Source organism: Pavona decussata, unplaced genomic scaffold (genome assembly GCF_977016875.1).
Source record: "Pavona decussata unplaced genomic scaffold, jaPavDecu1.1 SCAFFOLD_134, whole genome shotgun sequence".
Classification (NCBI taxonomy): domain Eukaryota; kingdom Metazoa; phylum Cnidaria; class Anthozoa; order Scleractinia; family Agariciidae; genus Pavona; species Pavona decussata.
Genome location: NW_028145547.1, coordinates 235,822 through 260,616, shown reverse-complemented (window position 1 = coordinate 260,616; position 24,795 = coordinate 235,822). Strand labels below are relative to the sequence as shown.

General features: G+C 38.5%; 1 protein-coding gene across 2 annotated transcripts in view; it reads right to left on the bottom strand.

The window, feature by feature from the left end:
* Positions 1 to 24,795, bottom strand: part of LOC146467565 (uncharacterized) — a 148,591-nt gene that overhangs the window by 60,301 nt on the left and 63,495 nt on the right. Inside the window, exons 2-15 of one of the 2 annotated variants that reach the window (XM_085125491.1) lie at positions 12,295 to 12,653; positions 10,212 to 10,376; positions 9,331 to 9,438; positions 8,856 to 8,981; positions 8,448 to 8,544; positions 7,491 to 7,709; positions 6,916 to 7,295; positions 6,566 to 6,733; positions 6,105 to 6,215; positions 5,478 to 5,594; positions 5,021 to 5,111; positions 4,265 to 4,639; positions 2,825 to 2,935; positions 2,086 to 2,196 (exon numbers count right to left, since the gene is read on the bottom strand). In XM_085125491.1, coding sequence (XP_084981617.1) covers positions 2,086 to 2,196; positions 2,825 to 2,935; positions 4,265 to 4,639; positions 5,021 to 5,111; positions 5,478 to 5,594; positions 6,105 to 6,215; positions 6,566 to 6,733; positions 6,916 to 7,295; positions 7,491 to 7,709; positions 8,448 to 8,544; positions 8,856 to 8,981; positions 9,331 to 9,438; positions 10,212 to 10,376; positions 12,295 to 12,653 — 2,538 coding nt within the window. Of the gene's footprint in view, positions 1 to 2,085; positions 2,197 to 2,824; positions 2,936 to 4,264; positions 4,640 to 5,020; positions 5,112 to 5,477; positions 5,595 to 6,104; positions 6,216 to 6,565; positions 6,734 to 6,915; positions 7,296 to 7,490; positions 7,710 to 8,447; positions 8,545 to 8,855; positions 8,982 to 9,330; positions 9,471 to 10,211; positions 10,377 to 12,294; positions 12,654 to 24,795 lie in introns of those variants that run through there. The other variant, XM_085125492.1, reaches the window with a different exon arrangement.

Genomic DNA, 24,795 nt, shown 5'->3' with positions numbered 1-24,795 from the left:
TGGAAATGGCGTTTCTGAGTATTCTATTTTAAAAATATCAAGGGGGAGCATGCCTCCAGACCCCCTAGGTGCTTGCGCCTTCGGCGCTCGCGAGGCGCCGCAAAGAAAACATTCACGTCCGGTGCTTTCAGAAGTATGTCCGCTACTTTACAAAACAGTTGAAAACCCTGAGAAAATAAATGAATAAATAAAAACACCTAAATGACTAATTATTATTTAGAAAGTTAAATGCAAGCTAACTAAGTTAAGTGACATAAGATTGATACGAGTTACAGCGAGTTATTCGACGAGCGCCCAGAGAAACGTGCTAAAATGGCCTTTGGACCTGTCTTTTACAGCATATTATAAGGTTAGGGCCAGTTCGCACTACGCGAAATTTTGTTTGATTTGCCAAAAAATCTGTCAACGCGAAGCCATTTCTAGTGCGAACGATTTTTTACATCCACCAAAATTTTTGCAAGCGCAACGAAACTTCAAAGATTCCGTCGACTAGCTTTGGAGGCTGTAAAAATTTTGTCAGGCGAGAAAATCCTTTGTTCCTTGACATCCATCCGTCATTGGGTCATCAAATTTCGCAAAAAAACAGACACGGCAGACATGTCACGACATCTTGATGGAAAATTAATCAAGTTACTAATTGAAATCTCTGACTAAAAAAAAATTCGCATCTTCATGTGCGAACAGGATTACGAAAACAAAAAATTGGTGATTACAAAATTTTCATTTTTTTTGCAAACGCTCAACTCAAATTTTCGTCTCAGTGCGAACAGGGCCTTAGAACATTTCGAAATGTGCTATGTGCTTATTTTAACCTAACATGGGTCAAGACATGTACACGGACTAAAATTTGTGTCTGACCCGCAACTTCAAAGTTTACCGCTGAGGGTCAAATATTTGCATTTTTTACGGACTTTGAAAAGCTCTCGCGTTGCTCTTAATCATTTGCCCAAAGAACTTTTTACAGGAATCTATAGACTATCCTTTTAACATTCAACCACCAGAAGCTTAATCGATTTGAAGGTTTCGCACATGGTGAAAATTAATTTTATTCACGAAGTACTTTTACTGCAGTGAATTGCATGCCTTCGAAATTAAATTATTTCGCATAAACAAAACGACGCAATATTTCCCAAAATCATTCCAACAGATATTTACAGATTGTAAAAAAAGATTTGAGTGTTTTAAAAGCGGTAGAATGATTTGGTTTCGCACGCGAGGCTCTCAAACTCGTGTAATATTTTAGCGCCTCAACTGACGATTTTAACGGATTTTCGTTATTTGCATTTTTCTTTGAAATAAAAGGATACTTCACCAAAAAAAACTATACAGTGGTTTTAGTTATATCCTAGCCTATCTGACATTGAAATATGAAAGAAATCAAATTTTCAACCCTTGACACGATATGTTTGATTTTTACGGACAGCCGCTCTTAAGTTGCACAAAGAGTTAGGAAAATGAAAAATGCTAATTTTGTGTTGCCTTATTTCGCATTTGAAACGATGAATATCAATTAGTTTTCCAGTTTTCCAGTATAACGGACTTTTTGGGCTGGTATTTAGGGGAGGAAAACTTTAGTTTTCTTTAAAACTAAATCTGAATTTCTGACACGATTAAAGTCTTCCGAAATGAACTGTTGGGTGCCCTTGCAAATACAGTCAAAATGGATGGAAATTCGCCAATCAGAAACGTGAGTATTCAACTGAGACGTCTGTTTAGTTATTGATGGCTGAGCATGCGTAAAACATAATACGGTTAGTTCAGTTTTCAGTGTCTTTGAAGATTCACGTGTTTAATTGAAAGGCGACTAGCAACAGATGTAATATCACTTTAAAAAGTAGTATTCGCAATTATTTTTGCTTGTTTTGTTCCATTTGAGCGTCTATTTTTCATTGAAAAGTGGATTAAAACGCTCACTTTGTTTTGTATTTGGCCCTCATATTCCGCAAATATTTGCTAGTAAAACATTTTCCCTTCTTTTTCAACGTAAAACATGAAGCTCACTTTCATTGTTGATGATGCTTGGCGGAAGAGCAATAATATACGAAACTTTGTATCGCCATTACTGTTAGTAGCGAAAACAATCACCTTGGCATCTGTGTCCAAAATATGGAGCAGGACAGGAGCAAGTGAAGTTATTAACGCTGTCACTACAAGTTCCACCGTTCATGCAGGGACTACTGGAGCATTCGTCAAATTCTGTGTAAGGAAGAATTTACGAAAACGTAACAAGATGTAAAATATCATCAATTAATAAAGAAAACAAAATTACACTCTGCATTTTAGGTTGCATCAGTTTCTGGTTTAGCACAAAAGAACGTGCTGCGTTTTCTATTGAAGATAATTACCCTAACGACCGATTATTAAACAAAGGTCAGGTGGGGTTTAGCTACATGTCAGTACGGGAGGCGAGGTTCAAACCCTTGCCCTTTCATATACCAACCTCAAATACATAATTTATCCCCCGTTATTTTTTAAACTTCAAAGACGAGCCGGGCACACTGAGGACAATGACCCCGTTCATTATCAGTACAGGAAGATTATTTTTGCTGCGTTGTAATTTCCGCCAGATATTATATATACTTCTGCCCCTCCCCCCCCCCCCCCCCCTCCCCATTTCATTCAAGTCCCGGAAAATTTGACCGTCTTAACTGAGACATTATCCAAGCAAGACTAACCGATGAAATCAATCCACAAAGTCCTTTATAGGTTACGAAAAGGTGGCTCTAATAGCTTTTTAGACTCAATAAGCTATGGCCGTGCTAACTTGAGCGAATTTAGCCACCACAACAGCGCGACATTAACTTTGCTTCTGTCTTGAACTGACCTTCACAGGTTCTTCCTTTGTGAGTTGGAGGACAAATGCAAGTAAACTTTCTTTTACCATTGATACAAGTACCACCATTCAGGCACGGAGTACTCGAGCAATCGTCATAGTCTAAAGACAAAAACAGGGAAGTGGCTTTCGTAAGTTACAAACTTTGCTTTGGCTGTAGTAAACGTCGGGTAGTAACTTGTCTTCAAAATAGACACAAAGGCTAAATTTAAGAAATTATGGGATTTGCTAAGATATTCCGTTAGGGCATGATGAAAAAGACTTCTTGCCAAAAATCAGCATCTTATGTTAATTCAGCACATGTCGACACTCCCAAATTGCAATAGGATGCTAATTTATGACAAGCAGACATCTTCATCATATTGTTTCAGAACATCTTGATTAAATTAATCCCATAATTCTAAACTTCAAATATTTGTGATGTTGCACTCTACAGCAGAAAAGTTTCTGAAGGAAAGCATGCCCGTCAAAAAGTCATATATATATTAATTTTAACCTCGATCTTAGACAATACTCTTCAGAAACCTTTTTGTGGAGCTACAAATTTGACCGTTATATTCATGCATTCATTCCCTCTCCCCCTTGTCAATGGAAGAGGTAATCAAAGATGCAGCGTTGTTGTTATTATCATTATTATTATCATTATTATTATTATTATTATTATTATTATTATTATTATTATTATTATTATTATTATTATTAGAGTAGAAGAGGAGAGAAGAAGAATATCGCGTTGTATTTTTAAAAGCTTTGTATTTTTAGGCTGGACGATGCAATGTAGACTGAGAATGTCTTGAGTTGTTATCCATTTCACGATATAAATAGTGTGCAAAAATTGATTTCCAATGATGTAATTGAATTTTATTGCATGCAACCATACTTGTACAGTACGATTAGAGTCATCTTGATTGTAAAATTTATTTTATTATTCGTTATTCAATAAAATAAATTATTATTATTATTATTATTATTATTATTATTATTATTATTATTATTATTATTATCATTATCATTATCATTATCATTATCATTATCATTATCATTATCATTATCATTATCATTATCATTATCATTATCATTATTATTATTATTATTATCATTATCATTATCATTATCATTATCATTATCATTATCATTATCATTACTATTATCATCATCATCATCATCATCATCATCATCATTGTCATTATCATTATCATTATCATTGTTATTATTATTATCATTATCATCATCATCATCATCATCATCATCATCATCATCATCATCATTGAACAGCCAGACTGACTTGTCGACTGGTTGTCTCACACTGCTCACTAAAGTTTCAAAAACCTGGCCGCGTAACTATACCTAACTTACACAGTAACGAGGATACTAATAATACCTGGACGTAAACATTGAAGCGAGCTCACAGGCACAAAAGAAATTTCTCACCTTTCTTACATGTGTACTGATGACAAGCTGAACAATCTACGTCATTCCACATGTACCCATGCCCTGCCCCCAGGGTGTGTACGCAGTCCTCCCCTCTAAAGTCGTTTGGTTGGCTTTGAGCCCAGTAGCGAAATTTATCAGGACATCCATCCACCCAGCTGAATAATCCTTCTGTGGCAATGTCATTCAAACCGATCCACGCCTTGTCGCCATTGTGCCTGTGCTGGATATATACGTTTTCTTCCTGGCTTTCAATAGCAGCTAGATTAGCGCCCATGGCTCTGCAGGTTATACTTGCATTGGACCAAGTCTCGCATGTTTCGCTGGTGAAATAACAGGAGCCATTGTAGAAACTCCAGCCGGGCTCACAGACATCTTTGAAAAATATAGCAATAAATTAAACTACGAAGCTGTTGTCGTTACCGTAATGTTAAAGGATAGACCAATGCTACAAAAAAGTTATTTAACGAAAGAAGAAAAAAGGCAAGCATTTTTTTTAGGATTGTGAACCAAACTATAATTTGCCTTGCTTCCCAACTAGTAGCTTTTCTGTGGGAGACTAAAATTTGTCCCGGCTGAAATAAAAATTTTTGTCTTCAAAGGGCAACTTTTGCGGGAAAAGAATCGAAAAATTATACTTGGGGAATTTTTTTTAAATAGAAGCAAATCAAATATGATACATCTAATAACATTCACTTGAAAATCGATTTCAAGAATTTCAGCGCAATTTATTATTAGCTATGGCTCAGAGCCTACCTGGCAAAACTGCGTAAGAGACTGACAGAGGGTCGTGTTGTTGCACAAACAGTTCTTTCACACAAACTCTAAAGCCCGTCTTGTTTATATACTGCAAAGATACGAAAAATAAAATGTTTTAAAAATTAACATGCAACCGTAAAGACAACTTAAGAGTAAGTCTGTTTCTGAAGTTGCCCATCAAGGCGTAGACGAGCTCCCGTTTTGTTGGCAGAAAGTCACTAAAGGATAACTATACTTCCCTATAAAGGAAGCCAGTTAACACCTTTCCCCCTTCTATAATACCCTCACCCGCTCAAAAGGAGACAGCAAGCTAGGAAAAGTTCTCAAACCAAGAATCTCCTCACCTAACATTGCTCTTACTGATCACTCTACACTATATGCTCACATCTCTTACGGTACTCTGCAAAACACGAGTGAAGCTAAGATTAACTTACAAATGCTGTTGTTATCTTACCTCAGCCCAAGCTGAAATGGAGTTGTACAAAGGATTAAGGTTTCCTCCACTTGTTGAATGGTTTGCTGACACCAAGACTTCGGGAGAGTCATTGTAATGCCTCTTAAACACGACATCCTAGAAGAAAAAAATATTCAACTGTTTGTGCATAATGGTAAAACAAACCTTTAGTAAGTTTAGAATATTTCCAAAAAAAGAATGAAATAAACAATTGAAAAAATCAACCAAGTAATTGATGAACTAGAGGATGAAACAACAAAAGGAAGGGAAGAAGAAATGAAAGAACAGGGAAGAAAGATAAGAAGGGAGAGACAAAAAAGGGAAAGGAGAGATGAAGGGTTGGTTAATTAAAAGTTGAGAAAGTATGAATGGGCAGGAGTGCATCTGGTAGAAAGTGAGTAGGAGAGCAAATAAAAACTGAACGAGAAAACGAGTGTGAGCATACGTAAGTTTCAGTTTGCAATAGTGGGTTAGGGTGCATGCGCAAAAGTAGGCACGACTGCAAGCGTAAATGTATGAGTGGATATGTTCGCGATCAAACGTGCGGGTGGTCATCTATAGAAGGAGTCGTAACCGTCCAAAGACCGTCAGAGGTTGTAAACGTGAGCGCAATAATGACCTACCTACCTCACAAAAAGCATAGTTGAAATCTCGGGATGGCTTGTTCGAATTGGAGAAGTAAATAGCTCCATGCTCTCTAAACAGAGGTCGATGAAGCTCTTCAAACGCTATCCAATCCTGCAAAGAAGCCATTGTTTGTTATCACGTTGTCACTTGTCAACCGTCCAAGAGGTTAATGTTTAAGAGAGAAGAAATAGTTAAGAATACCCCGTGAAAGACTGTATAAATCGAAAGCAGCATATTTCCATTTGTGATAAAATGAAATTTATGGATCGAAAACATTAAGAGCATGCTTCAAGAAAAACTCCAATAACAATTGTTTTCCTTTCATCCAGTCTTTTTCCGTATCTTCCAACAAAAAGGTATAAATCGGATCCAGGTTTTCACATAACGCACTTCGGCTGAGTTTTGGCGCGAATTTTGAACTTGAGGAAATTGTAAAGGTGGTAACAACTAAAATTACTTACAACATGAATACTTTGGTGAACTCCATCAAAGTTCTGTAATTCTCGGACGCAGATCTTGAAAGAAGTTTTCGTGATATCTTCTAACCACACAGAAGATGCATCGTGCTTTACAGCACGCCTTTCATGCTCCGCTGACACTAGAACTGTGGGCGTCGACTTAAACTTGCTCTGTAATCAAGGACAACAATTTTCAACGACAAATTGACTTTACTTTTTCCCATTATGTCTAGATGAAAATACCCTCCAGTATACTGACTAATCTAGTGCAAGGACCTGTGTCGCTACAACAGAACAGATCAAAATTTAAAACTCAGTTTCAAAAATAAACCAATGCTAAATTTGCCTCTTACCGAGGGAAGTGACACGGTACGACAGCTCGTTCCAGTCCACCAAGTCGGCATGTCCATTTCACCAGACACTCCCCCGTTTGGGGCCCCTTGGTATGCAAGCCAGTCGACAGTTGCAAACGTTTCTCCATTTCTTTTCTCGTTTCTCCCAGCCTGTGTAACACAAACTGTAAAATTGTTCTTCATGATTTCTTCAACCCAAGCAACAACTGCTTCGTGGACATATGAGGGATCTGAGAAGTTCACGTGATTGACAGAAACCTGTATGTGAACCGGTTTGTCAGGATAAAAGACGTAAGGAGCAAGTGGAACTTGTTCACAAACTGCTTCAGCCCAAACTGGATAGTGGTGTAGGCGATGCCGGCCCTTTTGAGAAGGGAATCCTGCAAAAAAGTTAACAACACTAAGTCAATTCAATCCTATAATGGGACTACTGTTATCAGACGTGGGCACCGTAGATGGTGTGTCGTGGTGTTGCTGCAGTGTTGTTGGAATGTCGTGTAACTGTCAGTGTCCACTTTACGTTTGTTTAAAATTTATCTACCTCTGTGGAAAAGAAGTGAAATCAGTGACGTTACCTGTACAATCACCCGGGTGATAGACAGTGAAGTTTGCTCTCAGATGGCACATTTCTCGCTGGAACACACACACATTGTCATATGTGGTACCATTAGAGGAACACACAGGCTCTTCATACGACGGACAATTATCCACGCATATGCAGCGCGCGTCCCTGGGACCAAATGCCTTACAAACGGCAAAGTACTTACAGGAAACATTGATGCACGGATCAACATCTGTAACATGAAATGCAAAAAATTTTATGTTTTGTTTTTCTCAAAATAAGTACTCTAACTTTAGAAGGTTTATAAGGAATAAGAAAATAAAAGAAACAATTATAGAATGCATTTCTAAGTTGCTGTTATGTAACGAGACTTCAGAATAGATTGCTTGTTGTTTTCTTATAAACCAAGCGATTGTGGCCCCCTCACCTAAAGCCGGGTCATTTTCGGCATACAAAAAACTTTCAAAGTTTATCCATCTCAACTGTTTCACCCAATGAAGGAATATTAATAATAATATTAATAATAATAATAATAATAATAATAATAATAATAATAATAATAATAATAATAATAATAAACTTCAGACGCTGTTTTCTGTTTTACAGCATTCATTATAAACGCCGTTTAATTTATTCAGATTCTTTTGTTGAAAGTGGCTCAAAATTTTAGCGAACAGATTCAAATCCCCGAAATCTGCCAGCTGAGCCGCTGTTGGCTTTCCGAAAATTCTAGCTATAGCTTACCTTATGTCACAAACGACATTTTTGTCCGTTCGTTAAGTTTCGTAATAGGACTGGATTAATAAAATCAGAATTTCTAAAAGTAAGATTTCCAATATGTTATTTTTATTTTTACATGAAGTAATACATACATTTGCTTTTTTTATTCATTGAAAGCGTTCTCATTTAGCTCGTGGTGGCTTCAAAAAATATCAGAAAGTAAAACTGTCATATAATGTTGCTTATTTACCTCCAATAACTGCGTAATCAACTGTGACCGGATCATGTTGGCTCTCCATTCCTGTCAAGTCTTTTATGCAGACGCGAACATAAGAAACAGTCGTTTCCTGTGATAAGACCAGAAAGAAACTCAAAAAAGTAAAATGGCGATCAATGCACTAAGCAGTAACTTGCTGCAAGGTTTCAAGGTTGAAGACAATTGTTTTACATGAAACTTGCAGGTATCGAGGAGAATAGCTTGTGTTTTTCACGAAACTAGTGGAAGGTCTCAGGGTGAATAGCTTGATAGAACACCGCCGGGTTTAACATGTAATTTAAAGGTTGTAAATTCATGTGACTATGATTCTGAAGGGTATTTATTTGTTTTTTGTACCAAATAGACCGAAAAATCTACTTGTTAGGAATGATTATAACTTACCTCTATCCAGGTGTTAAGGACGTTGTTTTCCGGCTTAACAGAATACACGTTCTTGCTATCGTATAGGTGATTGACTGTTACCATGACAACAGGAGGTGCATAAAATTTCTCAGTAAAATTAAGCACCTGTCACAAAGAAAAATACAAGAGCGAAGCTGATTAAACTGAGATTTGCTTTACTTTTACAGGTCATACTTTAGTTTTTTTTAGAACGTTCATGGTATTTTTACAGTTTACAGTCCAGGCATTCTAACGTGTGAAATCATAACAGAAATAACCGCCCCATCCTGTTATCAGCTCGCTCTTTTAATATCTCCAAATAACAACAGTTCCCGAGAGCTTAATTGAATCTCTACGTTGGTTAGTTGGTTGAGGGAGAAACTATTTCTTTATTCATTTTCTGCTCTGGTTTGCATTTCTATCTGTTCCAAAAGCTCGTAAAAACAAAAACAAAACAAAAACAAATGATCATTACCTTGCAGAAGGCGAAGTTGTCCTGTTCCAGGGGAGCCCCACCATTTTCAAACTGGAGTTTTCCGTGGAAAGTCAATTGAGCAATTTTCTGTGAAAACGCCAACCAGTCCTGGAGGAGAAAATAAAAAATGTTCGCTTAGTTACATGGTACTGATAATCTCTAGCTAAAGATCACAAACACGGAAAAGATCTATGTAATGCCTTCCTTTTGACCTTGCAGTTTAGTTTGAAGTAGCCTGCGTGGTAAAACAAAAACGAAAAAAGAAAAAGATGAAAGAACTAAGGAAAGTGAGGGAGAATTCTTTTCTATCAGGCTAATGGTACGTGAAATGGTCTTTCAACACAACTTAATGACACCTCAATCATCGTCAGCAGTGGATCGACACTAAATTTTGAACTTCGGCCACAGTACTAATCAGTACCTCCAGCAACAGCAGCAGCAATTCTTTTCAGATTGTTTTCAGTTCTGTGAATCAAATTTCTTATTAAAAAGGCAAGTTGTGTTATATTCCTCTTGCGTTTATCTTTCCTTCGCCGCAGTTTGCAGTACATTTTAAATTCATTGAAGATTTTATGCCGATCTAGATCTCCGTCACAGATCCGCAACTATCACTGTTTTGTATCCTTGGCTACAGTCCAATGTTTTCTATCTATCATACGACTAGTACTGTTGCGTGACTGAACAGAAACGGGTGTAAACTCATGATCAAGTGTATTTGAACAAAATCTCTACCGTTTTCCCCTTGTGGATATGATAAATTTAGCTCAAACAGCGAAATAAATTTTGCGTAAATCTGGGAATATATAAGTGTGTACAAAGAGGTCACGTACGCCGGTTTGAGGTAGGCGTCACGTGCGCGTTAGCACAAATGAAAAACTTACCACTTGCAGGTTCTGATGTTTTCCGTCAAATGTTTTCACTTCTCGGATACAGATTCGGAAATGATCTTCTCGTAATTCTTCTATCCACGTGTTCATGGCGTCCTGTGGTCTGTTGCCGCCAACGTGACGTACGGTGGCAAGTACTTTGGGGACAGAAGGAAATCGCTGTGAAGGAAGAAATAGATTTGTTTACATTTACTAAGGGGTTACAGAGAGTATGGACTGTTTTATTTAAACCTTTGACCTTTTTAGGCAATAAAAAAGGATATCTTGTCACGAAAAGTGTATAATTCTTCCCATGTCAGACAAGAAATCAAAACTCTTCCCGATTCTCATCCTTTACCTCTAGACCCTCATATTCTAACAAAGAAGACGACTTCCATTGCTAATGTACAAAAATGTCGCTCCAGAAAATGAAATTGTATTTGCATCCTTTTCATGGATAATAAAGTAGAAATTATCTAACGAATAAGAAGCACTTGATTGTTATTTTTTTTTTATTTGCTTTACATAACACAATAACTACAATATTGAACACTGCTTACACTATTTACAATAAATACCATACTTACAATACTGACAATACTTATTGCTTACATAGAAGCACTTGATTAGCTTTTCCAAAGACTTCTTTCAAAATTGTTCAGTTGTTTTGCTCCTCTCGTCTGCTCCTCTCGTCTTCTCTCCCCCCCCCCCCCCACCCCCCCTTCCCTCCCCGCTCCAACCCTGGCCCATCCCCAATCCCCCTCCCCCTTAACCTCCATAAAGAGACGTGCAAACCCTCATGGAAAGAAAAGATCATTAAAGATGAAAAAGACTTTTGGTTCAATAATAAGCTTAAGTTAAAACCGTTTATCAAGCCAGCTAATACCTAAACAATGATAATCCTCACTTTTCGGTATGCAAATAATGCATCACTCAGGGCAAGAATAGACTACAGGTCAAGTATTGTCTGTCTGAGGAGAAGGGGTAGAAATTATCAAATATTAAATCAAGGAAAAATTATATCTTTTCAGTAAATACGAGGGCATTATTTTGTGAACACGCGTTGTCTCAGTGTTTAAGACGTCTCACTATCTCGATGTAGACCGGTCGTCTTTTCCATCGTTGTTATGATTTACACCACAAACTCATGACACGTACTCCACTTTCTCTCACACCAGCCAGGTTTAAATATAGATAAAAGCCGTTACCCTAGGGAGTGGGAAGTGGGGGCGGGCTGGCACTCTGATGTATTAATGACGAGGAGGTGCGGTGAAGTCAAATTACCCAATCAAATACAAATCTATTTGGTTAAACTGACGTGCCAGAAGGTAATCTCCAAAACGTCCATTGTTTACTGCATAAAAGCCTTTAAATAGTGGAACTACAAAAATCTCAACCTCCCAGAAAGGTTCCGAAAGACAATTTCAAACCCAAAAGAGCCACTACTTGCTTAATATTACAAAACTTAATCTCATGGCCAAAAAGATCTCATTAACTCCAATAATTAATGTACCTGCCTACCTCGCTCGGGGATACCCTGCAGTGGATTGACGTTCTCTCCAGAGGGGAGTAGTAATACTACTAATCACTTGGGGCCAGTTATTTAAACAGAGTCTAAGTTAGGCCGTGGCTTAAGACAACCAGTGGGCCTCCAAATCAGTTTATAAGTAGTTTATTATAAGTAGATAAATAGTTTTCTAGTCTGGGATGCAAGCTTAGATATGACTTTTGGCAACAATGAAAATGGCCTAAAACGTGCCTTTGTTAAACACCCTCTTAACTGTTTTTTCAATAGCTGACCCTTGGTTTTTATGGGTCGACTGGCTTTGGCAGGTAGATGAGACGCTTTAATTACATGGTGAAGCAACGCGCTTTCCATCTTTGAGTGACAAAATATCCTATCACGTAAACGGTGGATGGCACAGGCAAAAGCATGTAGAGTGGATGATGTCATGGTTATAAGTAACACCAAATTCTTGGAAAACCTCCTCAATATGCTACTTCCTTTGTGTTTAACAAGTACTGAGTAACTGCAATTTTCTAAACTTATAAAACAGGAGCTTATAAAACTTATGAAATAGGAGCTACATGTATTTACCTGTGCAAAGTCAACCCTTTCACACTGTGTTCCGCTGGTGAATGCATTGAAGGAGGCGGTGCCGTCAAGTGCTCCAGAAAGCGTGCCACGAAACGCAACCCAGTTCACAACAACAGATCCATTTGAACCAAGTCCTGATTCCAACACACAGACGCGGAAATTATTCTGCGTCACTTCGGCGGTCCACGCTACTGCGGAATCATGAACACTGGGCGGCTCGTTTTCATGGCTGACGGATGCAAGGACGCGAATATTGCCCGAGCTGGAAAATACCTGAGGGTATTGCACGGTTGTGCAATGAACCAAGTCAGGATATGACACGGAGAAGTTGACCTTTCCTTGCTGGAAGAGATTTTGCCCTGAGGGAAAATTGTATAAGAAACAATCAAAAAGGAACAACTCAAAGATGACGTTTAAGTTTCCAAGTTACTTAATGGCTTTGCTTTATCCTGAGAACAATTTTGATTCCAGGTTGAAACCCTGTATATATTGCGCTGCAAACTTTCCCGGTCTGTGGAAATTTCCGGGTGAGAGGCCATTGGAATACAAACTATTCAGCTGTAGTGTAGTCAATTTTTCTTGAATTTTAATTTTTGGGCTCCCATGAGAGGGGAGGAAAGTGTTGCAACATATAAAACACATCAGTTTAAGATTAAATAATAGAAAAAATTCCGCAAAGAAAAAATTGTGTACGCATATCTGCTAAGAGTGTCCGTTAATAGGTTTGCGCACTTGTCCTTCCAAAGAGGCAAGAAACCTCAACCAAATCAGTTAAAATTAACTGCGTTTTGGTAAAACGTCTCCACACGTAACTGAAGAGCTGCGGTTTTTATTATCAGTATTTACAAATTTTAACTCCTTACAGCTAAATTCTTTTCAGTTTGTTATGAAGTGTGTGATTTGCTTTAATCTATCCAACTTCGATTTTGAGCTATCTTAAAGAATCAGAACTTCAAGACGAAACAAAGTTCGGTTAGTAACAAATAACTGTACCGGCCTTACCTTCAACCAAACAGGAAAGTGTGCACAAAATCAAGAGCGCAGCTAACAGCTGAAAATCTGTGGACAACCTCATTCTTGAAAGAGAACAATCGAACCGCTTTATCAAGGTCTCCACCTGTCTTCCTTCGGTATCCTTGATACCACTGGCGAAAATTCATGTTGAATTCTCCTTATTAGCGACCCATCCCTTAAACTGACCAAAGCTAATATTCTCATTCCTTCTTTCCGGGTGGAAGTTTGAGAGAATATTAATTTTAATCAAGGCGGAAGTAACTAGGAAAAGAAGCAACAAATTTGATTATTCAGAGTGCCAGAAAGTGATCAAATTCGCACCAGTCCTGAGAACATAGCATTTGATCAATAACGTCACTTGGCCAAGTGACGTATTTAATTTATGAAAATTATGACTGGAAGTGGGTCAAAGCATGGAATAACCTCTAGTAGATAACTAGTTGAAAACTAAAAATAGCAGTAATACACGATATTGACAGTTATGATTTAACGCGTATTACGTGGCCTTACACGCAAGAGTAAATCTGCAATTCTATGGTGGATTTTTGCCAGCCACTTAATGGGGCGAAGTCGTAGGGTTTGGGTCAAACCTGTGTTGAAACAAAAACAATACACTAATTTTCGAACACGCAATGCTCCACAACCAAGGAAAAAGTTAGGAAATAACGTTTACAAAGTAACGAAACCATTACACAAAAACCGTAACAATTTGAGCGATTTTCCAAGACACCTGGGAAGAAGTTCGAAACACGGGTCCAGCTTTTCCAAGTTGGACTTCATTTTCAACCCTAGCAATCCATAGCCAAAGACATAGGGTCAGTTATTGAAAGACAGTTTTGACAGTGTTTAACAAAACCACGTTCTAAGCCGTTTTCAATTTTGCCAACAATCATATCTAAACATTGTCTACTGCCGACAGTAACAAGACGGCTTGCATCCCAGACTAGAAAACTATTTATCTACTTAAAACAAACCACTTATAAACAGATTTGGCGCGGCCCACTGATTGTCTTAACCCACGGCCTAAGTTAGACTGTTTAAATAACTGGCCCATTAAGTTTAACTTATTGCTTCAGAAAACCAAGAGTTCGTTCCGAACAAAATAAACCATCATCTCTGACTTTCATGGAGTTTTTAGGTTTCTAAAATATAAAATAGATGAGATAGCTCTGTAAGCAGACCTAGACTGTAGTACGGATGTAGCTGTTATTTTAATGAACTTTTAAACTTATATAAACAAACATGCACGATCAATTTGGTGCAAGAATGTGCACGGACAATTGTTCTAGGAAATTATCTGCTCCAATAAGCGGCAGTCTCCTGAATTGACTGGTCATAACTTAAAACAATTATGTGAGCCGAGGAGAAATATTTATTGTCTATTAAAAAACCTTTCTGAGCGCGTTGTGTGATCATTTTTTCTTTTTTTTTTTTTGTTTTCAAGTGTTTATTTTATATTCTTGAAAGTGTCGTTCGGCTCTGCCCTCAAGTAAAACGCACTGACCCAAGTAATTCTGATGGCGTTGAGAACGGTCAGACAAACCTGATTGCCTTATTTTTAATATTGAAATTTGCTTTTTAGCACGGGTTAACACAAATGGCTTCCTACTGCGCGTCCCCTCTTCTCGCGGTAAGCGTTTTCCGCGTGCACTCGCGCGTCATTCACCAAGGGATTACTCCTTACCTAAGAGAAAATTACTGAAAAGAGTTTTTACGATGGTCAGACTAGTAGTGTAGACTGGAATTTTTGTGGGTCATGTGAGAGATGTTACCCATTTCGAGATTCTATATAATGTCGAAAGGGACGGTCTCAATCTTTTTTCTTAGGTTTTGTTTTTAAGAGCGCTGTTGCAAGAAAAGTCAGAATCTCGCTGTATTTGTGTTTTAAGAATTTTAAGTCACAACCCAGATTAGCGAGGTAATCCATAAGTTCACGCGATTCCCTTTTTTGTAAGTGTTATTGTTAAAGCAGTTGTCGGCGAAGGCAAAGCCTGGGGCGCCGGGGGAGGGGGAGGCGAAGAGCACAAACTGATATATCGGTTTTGTGAGTACAATGACAGGAAGGAATAAAATTATACTGGTGTTTGCCAGGAAGTTTAGTGCACATTTCGGTTTCTATGAAGCCATCTTCAGTTTAAGGAAACCATGAGATCAAGAAATGGAAAGATGTCAACTTGATGCGAATGGATTGGGGGGGGGGGGGTGGGGGGGGTGGGGGAGTGGGAGGTGTATGTTATAAAGATCCATGTCGACAAATATTTTCAGTGATCTAAACATTTAGTACAAACGATGAAAGTACCGTCGATATTGCTTAGCCATGCGTGTTGTCAGGCACGTGCCTTGTTATGGTTAAATTAAAGTATTCTTGAAGCCGTAATGCTGGACCCCACTGGCACTTTAAACACAAACGCACTAACAAACAACGTATTCCGACAGAAAACATTAATTGTCATCTTGTAATCATGTAATGCTCAAGACGAATGAGGTGTGATACCTTTGGTAGCTTATTTCTTTCTCGTAATCGCGATACTCGAATTTCGCGAAAATCGAGATACCAAAGAAACTGTAATTACACTGTGCGAAGCTTTGCATGCCTTTAATATTAAAGGAAGTTCTGTCGAAATAAAAATCATGCAGAGCTTCCACGTCGAATAAAAATACATGCAAACAAATTGGACTAAAAAACCAAAATTCATCCATTGAAAAATTTCACAACAAACTCATGATACGTACTCTACTTTAGTCTCATACCACTCAGGTTAACTATTTGAGAGAGCCGTCAGCGAAATTTAACAAAGCTTTTGAGTTTACCTCAGGGATTGGGTTTGGGGCGAGCGTGCGAATGAGGCCAAGTTACTCGATCAAATACAAATCTATTTGGTTAAACTGGTGTGCCAGGAGGTTATCCCCAAAAAGTCGATTGTTCACCGCATTAAACCCATTAAACTGGTCAAACTTCCAAAATCTTTTCCTCTTACATGAAAGGTTCCGAATGAAAATTTCAAACGCAAAAGAGTCACCAGTTGAAAAAATTTATCTCAAATCCAAAAAGGTCTTAGCAACTCCCGTCATTAACACCTGCCTTCTCCGTCCGGGGATACCCTGCGGTGGATTGACGTTCTTTCCAGAGGGGAGTAGTAATCTGACTACTGATCACTTGGTGTTTAGAGGTCTGGCTTGAAGCAGGCAGTTGTGATCTAGACTGTTCACTGTCCCCCATTTTTCCGTGAGATTTTTGAGATTCGTATGCTTCGATCGAACTCCCCTGACTAGGGTCCCCTTTGGTAGTTTAGGCAACTCTCCCCAGGTTGCGCTCGCTTTTACAAACTGATGACGGGAGTTCGACCGAAGCGTACGAGTCTCAAAAATACCGCGGAAAAATAGAGGACTGTAAGCAGTCCAGGTGTGATCTTACATGTTAGCCCTCAGGTCAGTGAATCCGTTTATAGTTGAGTCATACAAAATGGATTTAAAACTGCTTTTTTCCCCCGATGAGGTTTTACTACCACTGCTTTGGCGTATTTGCCGACACAAATGCGAGCCGAAATTTTTTTGTTTTGATTTTGTTTTTTGTTTGTTGTTGTTGTTGTTGTTGTTGTTGTTGTTGTTGCTTTTTCTTTTTAAACAGGTGAGACGCTTTAATTACATGGCGAAGCAACCCGCTTTTCATCTTGAGTGTCGTAACATACTAACACGTAAGCTGGATGGCACCGGTAAAAGCATGTAGAGTGGATGAGTCATGGTTATAAGTAACACCAAATTCTTGGAAAACCTCCTCGATATGCTAGTTCCTTTGTGTTTAACGAATACTAAGTAACTTCAATTTCCTTCACTTAAGTTATAAAATAGGAGCTATATACCTATGCAAAGTCAACCCTTTCACACTGTGTTCCGCTGGTGAATGCATTGAAGGAGGCGGTGCCGTCAAGTGCTCCAGAAGGCGTACCACGAAACGCAACCCAGTTCACAACAACAGATCCATTTGAACCAATTCCTGATTCCAACACACAGACGCGGAAATTATTCTGCGTCACTTCTGTGGTCCACGCTACTGCTGAATCATGAACACTAAGCGGCTCATTTTCATGGATGATGGATGCAAGAACACGAATATTGCAAGAACTGGAAAATACCTGAGGGTATTGCACGGTTTTGCAAAGGACCAAGTCAGGATATGTTACGGTAAAGTTGACCTTTCCTTGCTGGAAAAGATTTTGCCCTGAGGGAAAGTTGTACAAGTAATCGTCAAAAAGAAAAAACTCAAAGGACAGTGACGTTTAAGTTTCCAAGTAACTCATGACTTTACTTAATCCTGCGATTTTGTGACAATTTAATCCTAGATTCAAACCCTGCATATACTGTGTTTTTAACTTTTGCGGTATGTCGAAATTAGGCAGGTGAGAGCCTATTGGAATACAACCAATCTGCTAGGCTGTATTTCCCTTTGATTTTTCTTGTTTTAATGCCATAAAAGCAGAATTTGGAACTTTTCTTGAACTTTTAATTATGGGGGCGGTCAGTATTCGAATTAACGTTAAATAATAGCAAGAAATTCCACAAAAGACTGTGTGTGCAAATCTGCTGACAGCGTCCGTTAATAAGTTTGCACACATACTTTAAAGGAGGTAAGAAATCGTATTAACCAAATCAGTCAAAATTTACTGCGTTTATGTAAAATATCTCTACACGTTACGAGTTGCGGTATTTATTATCAGTATTTACAAATTTTTACTCCTCAAAATAGATTTCGGTTACTAACAAATTATTGCATGGACTTACCTTCAACCAAATAGGAAAGTGTGCACAAAATCAAAAGCGTAGCTAAGAGCTGAACATCTGTGATAAGCCTAATCCTTGGAAGAGAACAATCGAAATGCCGTAATCAGGGTCTCGACCTGTCTTCCTCCGGTATCCTAGATACCACTGATGAAAATTCAAGTTGAATTCCCCTAATAAAGGGCCCATCCCATAAACTGACGAAAATTAATATTCTTATTCCTTCTTTCCGGGTGGAAGTTTGAGAGAATCTCAATTTTAATCAAGACGTAAGTAATTAGGAAAAGAAGCGACAAGTTTGAAAATTCAGAGGGTCAGAAAGTGATCAAATCTGCACCAGTCCTGAGGACCTAGAATTTGATCAATAACGTCGTTTGACCTAGACTGCCAGCAGTCCCTTTCTGGATAGTCGAGAGGTCGCGCAAAAAAGCCGAGCGCGAAAAAACTGGAGCGAACGAGCGGAGGGGGGCTTGGGGAGAGGCGGGAAAAAGGGGAAAGGAAAAGATTCCCCTCCAGTCTCTTCTCCTTTATTTCTCTTCGCTCCAGTCTCGCTGCTCTGTAAGCGCACTCTGTCGACTGACCAGAAAGGGACTGCTTGCAGTCTACGTTTGACATATTTAATTTATGACAGTTATGACTGGAAGTAGGTCAAGGCATGGAATAACCTTTAGATAATACCTCACGTTAAGTGTTAAGAACTAATACTAGCAGTAACACAGGATATTGAAAATCACAAAAACAATACACTAATTATCTTACACGCAATGCTCTCAGAACCCGAGGAAAAAAAACGTGATATGAAATAATTTTTTCAAAGTAAACATACTATAACAAAAAACCGTGCATAATCAATTGGAGCGATTTTTCCAAGACAAATGTGTAGAACTTTGGTCCAGCTTTTCCAAGTTCTGTTGGGATTCATTCCACCCTAGTCATCCATGGCCAAAGGCATTAATTTATTGTTTGAGAAAACTAAGAGTCATATCGTAAAAATGGACCATCGTTGGTAGTTTTCTTTTATAACAAAAACTAATACTAAAAATAATTGGCAACCTTTTCAGCAGTGCCTAGATGGTGTTGAGAAAGGTCGACAATTGAAACCTGTTTTCATTGCCTTTTTTCCAAGCGCGACACTATCGTAATTAAAAAAACCAGGAAAGATTTATTGCTGCTCGACGTTTCGGGGTCATATTGACTCCATTATCAAGAGACTAGTTAACTAGCATGCAGCAATAAATCGTCGAGCACTCATAAATCTTTCCTGGTTTTTTATATGCCTTTGCTTCAGCAAATCCCTACTATCGTAATTGCCGGTTTAACAACGATGAAATAAGTTTGGACGGAGCATCGAAAAATACAAAAGAAAACTAGTTCACTTGATAAGTAACATCACAGTCACAAATAATCTTTAAGTGATGGAATAAACACGAGGAACTGCGTTTCATCTGAGTTCTAAACATTGAAAAGTGACTTGAAAAATGAGGCGCAGCACAGTTTTTTATTAAGCAACTTCGGGGTATTTGGAAATCTGATAAAGTACCCTTACAAGTGAATTTTATAGCTTCTAAAGCATTAATAAAGCTTGAAAAAATTCAAATGAAAAACATTATCAAGTTTTATGATAATTAAGATCACATTTTCAAACCTCCTTCAAGGTTTTATTTCCTTTGTTTTCTCTTCACGAATTATCTTAAATTAGTTTGGGAAATCAATAAACCGCACTCTGAAGCTCTTTGCAAAAAAAAAAAAAATACAAAAAATACAAAAAACATTATGCATCCAGCCCTTTGGACGACTTGAACTTCCTTTTAAGAGTTTTAAATCTTGGGATTTCTTTTGTTTTTACTATTAATTTTAATAGGCGACCATACTGTTTTTGGATTGTGGGTACACTTTAATCCGTCTTTATGTGTTCTGTAGCTAAATAGATTCAGTATACCGCCAAAGGCTAATCTTCATCTATTTAATCCACAAGTTCAGACAATAGCCGTTAGGAAAATTGCAGTTATCACCAAAGTCTCCATCACAGTCTCCTGTACCGAACCGAGCCTGATCAGCCTCTGTGATACCAATCCCATGATCCGCCCTGTGACAACTGTCACCACCACCGCCAATCATCATCACGGCTCCATCACCGGAACTCCAGTCACACCAGAATGCTAAGTTGTTATCACCATATATACCAAGATTACTGCCGCACGACACTGTACTAAATCCCCCTGTCGACGAGTAACTACCACCAAAATTCGCAAGACAATAGTGCCTGCATGAGTTACTGTTCCAGATGCCACCATTTCGGTAGTTACCAAAGCTTGTTACAAAGTTCCTGAAGGTCACCCCTCCAGTGCAGCCTCTAACAGTGTTTAGCAGATACGTATGGGAGTTGTCATCACTGCGGGTTATTTTGAGATAATCGCCCTGAACAAGCCAGAATGCGGGCGATATCATGTCATAGTTGTCTGAAGGACTGGTGACGCTGCCGTAAGATGTTGTTCGGTCATACCACCAGCTAGCGTTGTACTGCATCCAGTTTGTACTGTCAGCATTCGAGAAGCGTGAGATTAAAGTCCAGCCACCATTGGACATGTCGCATTACACCTTACAATGCAAAAGGATAAAGGCATTGAGTGACCTGCACGAAATAAACTTTACTAACAATATCTATAAAAGGAATCAAAAGTTGGAATAATGTAAGGAATGCTGGCGTCCAATTATGGAAGTCAGAGTAGTGCGTTCTTGGGATTCTAGCTTTCTTGATAACAACCCTAATATCCGAGGAGGTAACCACTTAATTATTAGTTAAATGACAAACATTTAAACATGGTAAAATCAGATATTAGTATATAATAAAATGATATTGCCACAGAAAGCGATCCCAATTTCAGAAATAAAATGGTATGCTAAGTAAAAAATCGTAGTGGCTGAAATAGAACGACAGTTCTGTCGAAGCACTTGGCAACGACAATTCAATAGACTGAAAAACAATTGCATTTTTGAGTTGGTCAGTATGAACGCGCACCGTCTTCAAACGAGGTCGAGCAAGCGAAGAATGGGAAAGTGCAGACAGGAGAAAGGTGCTTTTATTATACACTTATACACTCGCTAATTGGACGAAACACAACACATCACGCTGTGCAAAACCGGATGGCGTCGGGTGTCGTCCCTATTTTGTCGCTTGTCTTTCAATTTGATATCCGCGATTTTTTCGACAAGGAAAAAAAGAAAGAATGTTATATTTGGTTATTAATAACTGTTGTACTTTAAACTGACATCATGATGACTGTATTAAAATCGAGTAAACTGGTCAGTTAGTATTTATTTCCCTACAATTATGTCTTGACCATGACTGGCCATGGCTGAAATTAATCCGGAGTTTTTAAATAAATGAACCCCTTTCCTTAAAATTTCACAGTTGCCACCGAAGCTTCTCGGCCAATCGTTCATTTGTCGGACAATGCTTTCAGCCTCAGCCATGATCCTCTTATATATACTAGCTGCCCGAAAGGGCTTATTTACTAAATTGAACATCACCAAGACAAGTTGTTCCTAGACAGATCCTGCGAAAATACTTTCAGAGACAGATGATATGGTGTACTAATATTGTGGCCACATAAAACAATTACAGAACGGAATACGTGCAGGAGTAATCTGCGCGAACTTTACTGCAGATGTTTATGCTGTCAGTGTATAGGACTACAGAAGAAGAAGGCTACAGGTACTTCTAACTCAAATATCTGCTTTCCAGACTAACAAGCTGCAATAAGAGCTTTTAGACTCAGCATAGCAACATCACCAACACTAAAAGTCACATAAGGTCTCACCAAAATTCCCTAGACTTTGTAGAGAATATTTTCCATAAATAGAGTGCATGGTCCATTGCCTCTGTGTAGTCAACAATGCCATCAAGACTGGCATATAAACCACACCTTAGTTTTGAAATTCATAGATCTGAGAAAAGTACGGCTATCTGCGAGAACATCTGAAAGTGCGTCGCTTCCTGTGCACGAAAAATTGCTTTCGCCGCTCACTTTTGACTCACCTTTGACTTATGTCAAACGTGGTAACGCCGCCTCTACCAAGCTTTTTGGCATCGTTAAACTTGGTAAATTAAGGCCTAGTGAAAGGCAAAGCGCTAATGATTACGATCAAAGGCAGGGTAAAAGTGTTGTCAAATGTTTGATTGACTAGTGCAAAGGTACCTTTGACACACACCTAAGGAATAATGTAACAACTTTGATGTATGTAAAAGGACTGTCAAGTGTGCTATAATTAGCTACTATCAAGACATGTCAAAGGGAGACAAAGGCGTTCGTTCTGCACACCTTTCACGGTTACGCCTATGGTACAAGTCAAACGAGATCAAAGCCAACTTTTCGCTCAAATTTTCATACAAAAGAGGTACTGCCCATTCAGATGCACTACATCCAACAACAAGACTGCCTAGCAATATAAAAATACGAATGAAAACTATAATTTTATTCACGGCAGATCAGTACCTGCAGTTAAAAGCTCTATCGTGCCTAAGTATACTGCAGATATGACACACGCCCTCAGTTCCAAAGCTATAACTTCAAGTGACAGTTTACCCGGTTCGTGTCGGGTCTTCTGTTGATCTCATGAGTTGGTCTTGATTAAACTTGCATAAAGGGGCCTCAGGCTTCCTTATTTCATTTATCTCTTGTCTTAAGTATTTAGTTGTGCAAATATTTATAATTTTAATAATTTTATCGGGCATTAAGGCGTATTTTGCGGGCTAAATGAAGAATTCAGCGGGCTAAAATATATTTTAGCCCGCTGCTCTGAGCCAATAAGAAAGAAGAAAGTAACGTAGCCAGCCAATCAGAACTGGAAGCCATTCAACTGTTCGCGCCGTTTTCTTGCTTGTTTGACTGGAAGCACTGCCATCTGCAAAGAAATTGTTTTGAGCTACAAAATCGAAGGAAAACCTAACGAAGAAGCAAATTCTCAGTCGTCTGAGCTAGATGAAGAGGACTTTAATACAGAAACTCGTGGGCGATGGTGGAAATAATGCCTGTAGTAGCTCCATGGCCGGAGGCGAGGCGAGTGTCATTTGTCTTCTTTTAGCGAAACCCTTAATTGTAATAGTCGAAAGTGACTACTTCTTCGCTGTTTACAAAATTCTGTTATTTTCCTTTTGAAAACTTAGAAGGCAAAATTTTGCGGTGTTCTGCCAAAGTTTTAAGTTTTTGTGACAACGAAAGCTTTTGTACAATAAAATAAACGCCGACGCAATTCCGGCAGCGTTCACAGAAGATATCGCGATCGCTTATTGTATTGTCTTTGATTCCTGTTGTGAATGCCTTCTGAAATTATCATAATAGTAATAGAGTTGATGTTCATGGGCGTAAAAATTTTTTTGGCCCTTCTCAGATCTCATTTTAGCCCTCGCCGCTAAAATGAGCCTGAGTCGGGCCAAAAACAAATTTACGCCCGCGAACAACAACTCTATTGTTATATTATACTTCACTGATTGAATCACACGTCGAGTAGTGCGCTAACGGCATAGTCAATTCCCAGTCGCTGGCTGTAAACGTACATTAACCTACGTACGTACACTGAGATCCCCAGTTTTCTTGCTTACTGCTCTAGCTTGCGTGCACGAGCAGATTAAGCATATCGATTGTCAGTTTTTCCACCGCCATGTTAACTGACTGTTTGAGATACGTTCGCATCACATTTTCTCTTGTTTGTTCAGAGTTTGGCTGAAACGAGGAAATTACCTTTTCCTCACAGTGACACAGTCAGAGCCTTCTTTTGTTGTTGTTGTTGTTGTTGTTTTTTTTTTGATTGATTGACTAATTTACAGTGACTTAAAGAGCTAAAGAGTTACAACAACGTCAGACACGGAATAAAAGATACAGCCAGCTTCACAATAGATTACAGTGATAGTGGCTCACAATAACTGAAAATAATTCTGAACTACTGATAGCTTACAATGATGACTAGCTGACTAACAATGAATGCGATGTTCCAGTCAGTTGGCTGTCATGCCTACCTACGCGTTGTTTGAAGCCAAGAAAAGTGGCGTAATGATGAATGACGTGATCAAATTGACGGCGTGGGGGTGTACGGTGGAACTCTTTGCTGTACTAGCTGCCTATGCGCATGTCCTCTCAGTGGTCTTTTTATCAGAACTGAAATCCAAAGGTTGGAATTTACGATTATAAAAAATTTCAGAATACTACCACATCGGTCAAAAATAGGCAGTATCTTACAACTTCTAATGTGGTGTATAGCCATGCATGCAGATACTCAGTGTCGCCTCTAAAAAGTTTTCATTTACTAATCTGCAATTTACCATGTCTGCGCATGCATGTAGGATGTACTTTATCACCACTGTGTTATTACTGTATCAGGGCTCCATTTGAACTAGCCTTGCTAAACTGGACACCTCGTACAAATATTGATTTAAATGAAAGAAAAAATGTGTCCCAGTCTAACGTAAGGTATAGGCCGAGGAGTTGGTTTAAGCTTCATTCAAATCTTTTTATTCATGTTCAAACGAGATATTCGTAGATTTTAACAAATCTCTTTCTTTGTGGTATAGCAAATGAACAAGCGGATCAGTTTATTTATACGAAATAGTAGGTAAGAGCAAGATAGAGTTTCTGAAGACAAAGAAATGGCCCACAATATGGTTAACCATTCCCTACCATATTATTTGGCCCATTTTTCCAAAACGGTGAAGAA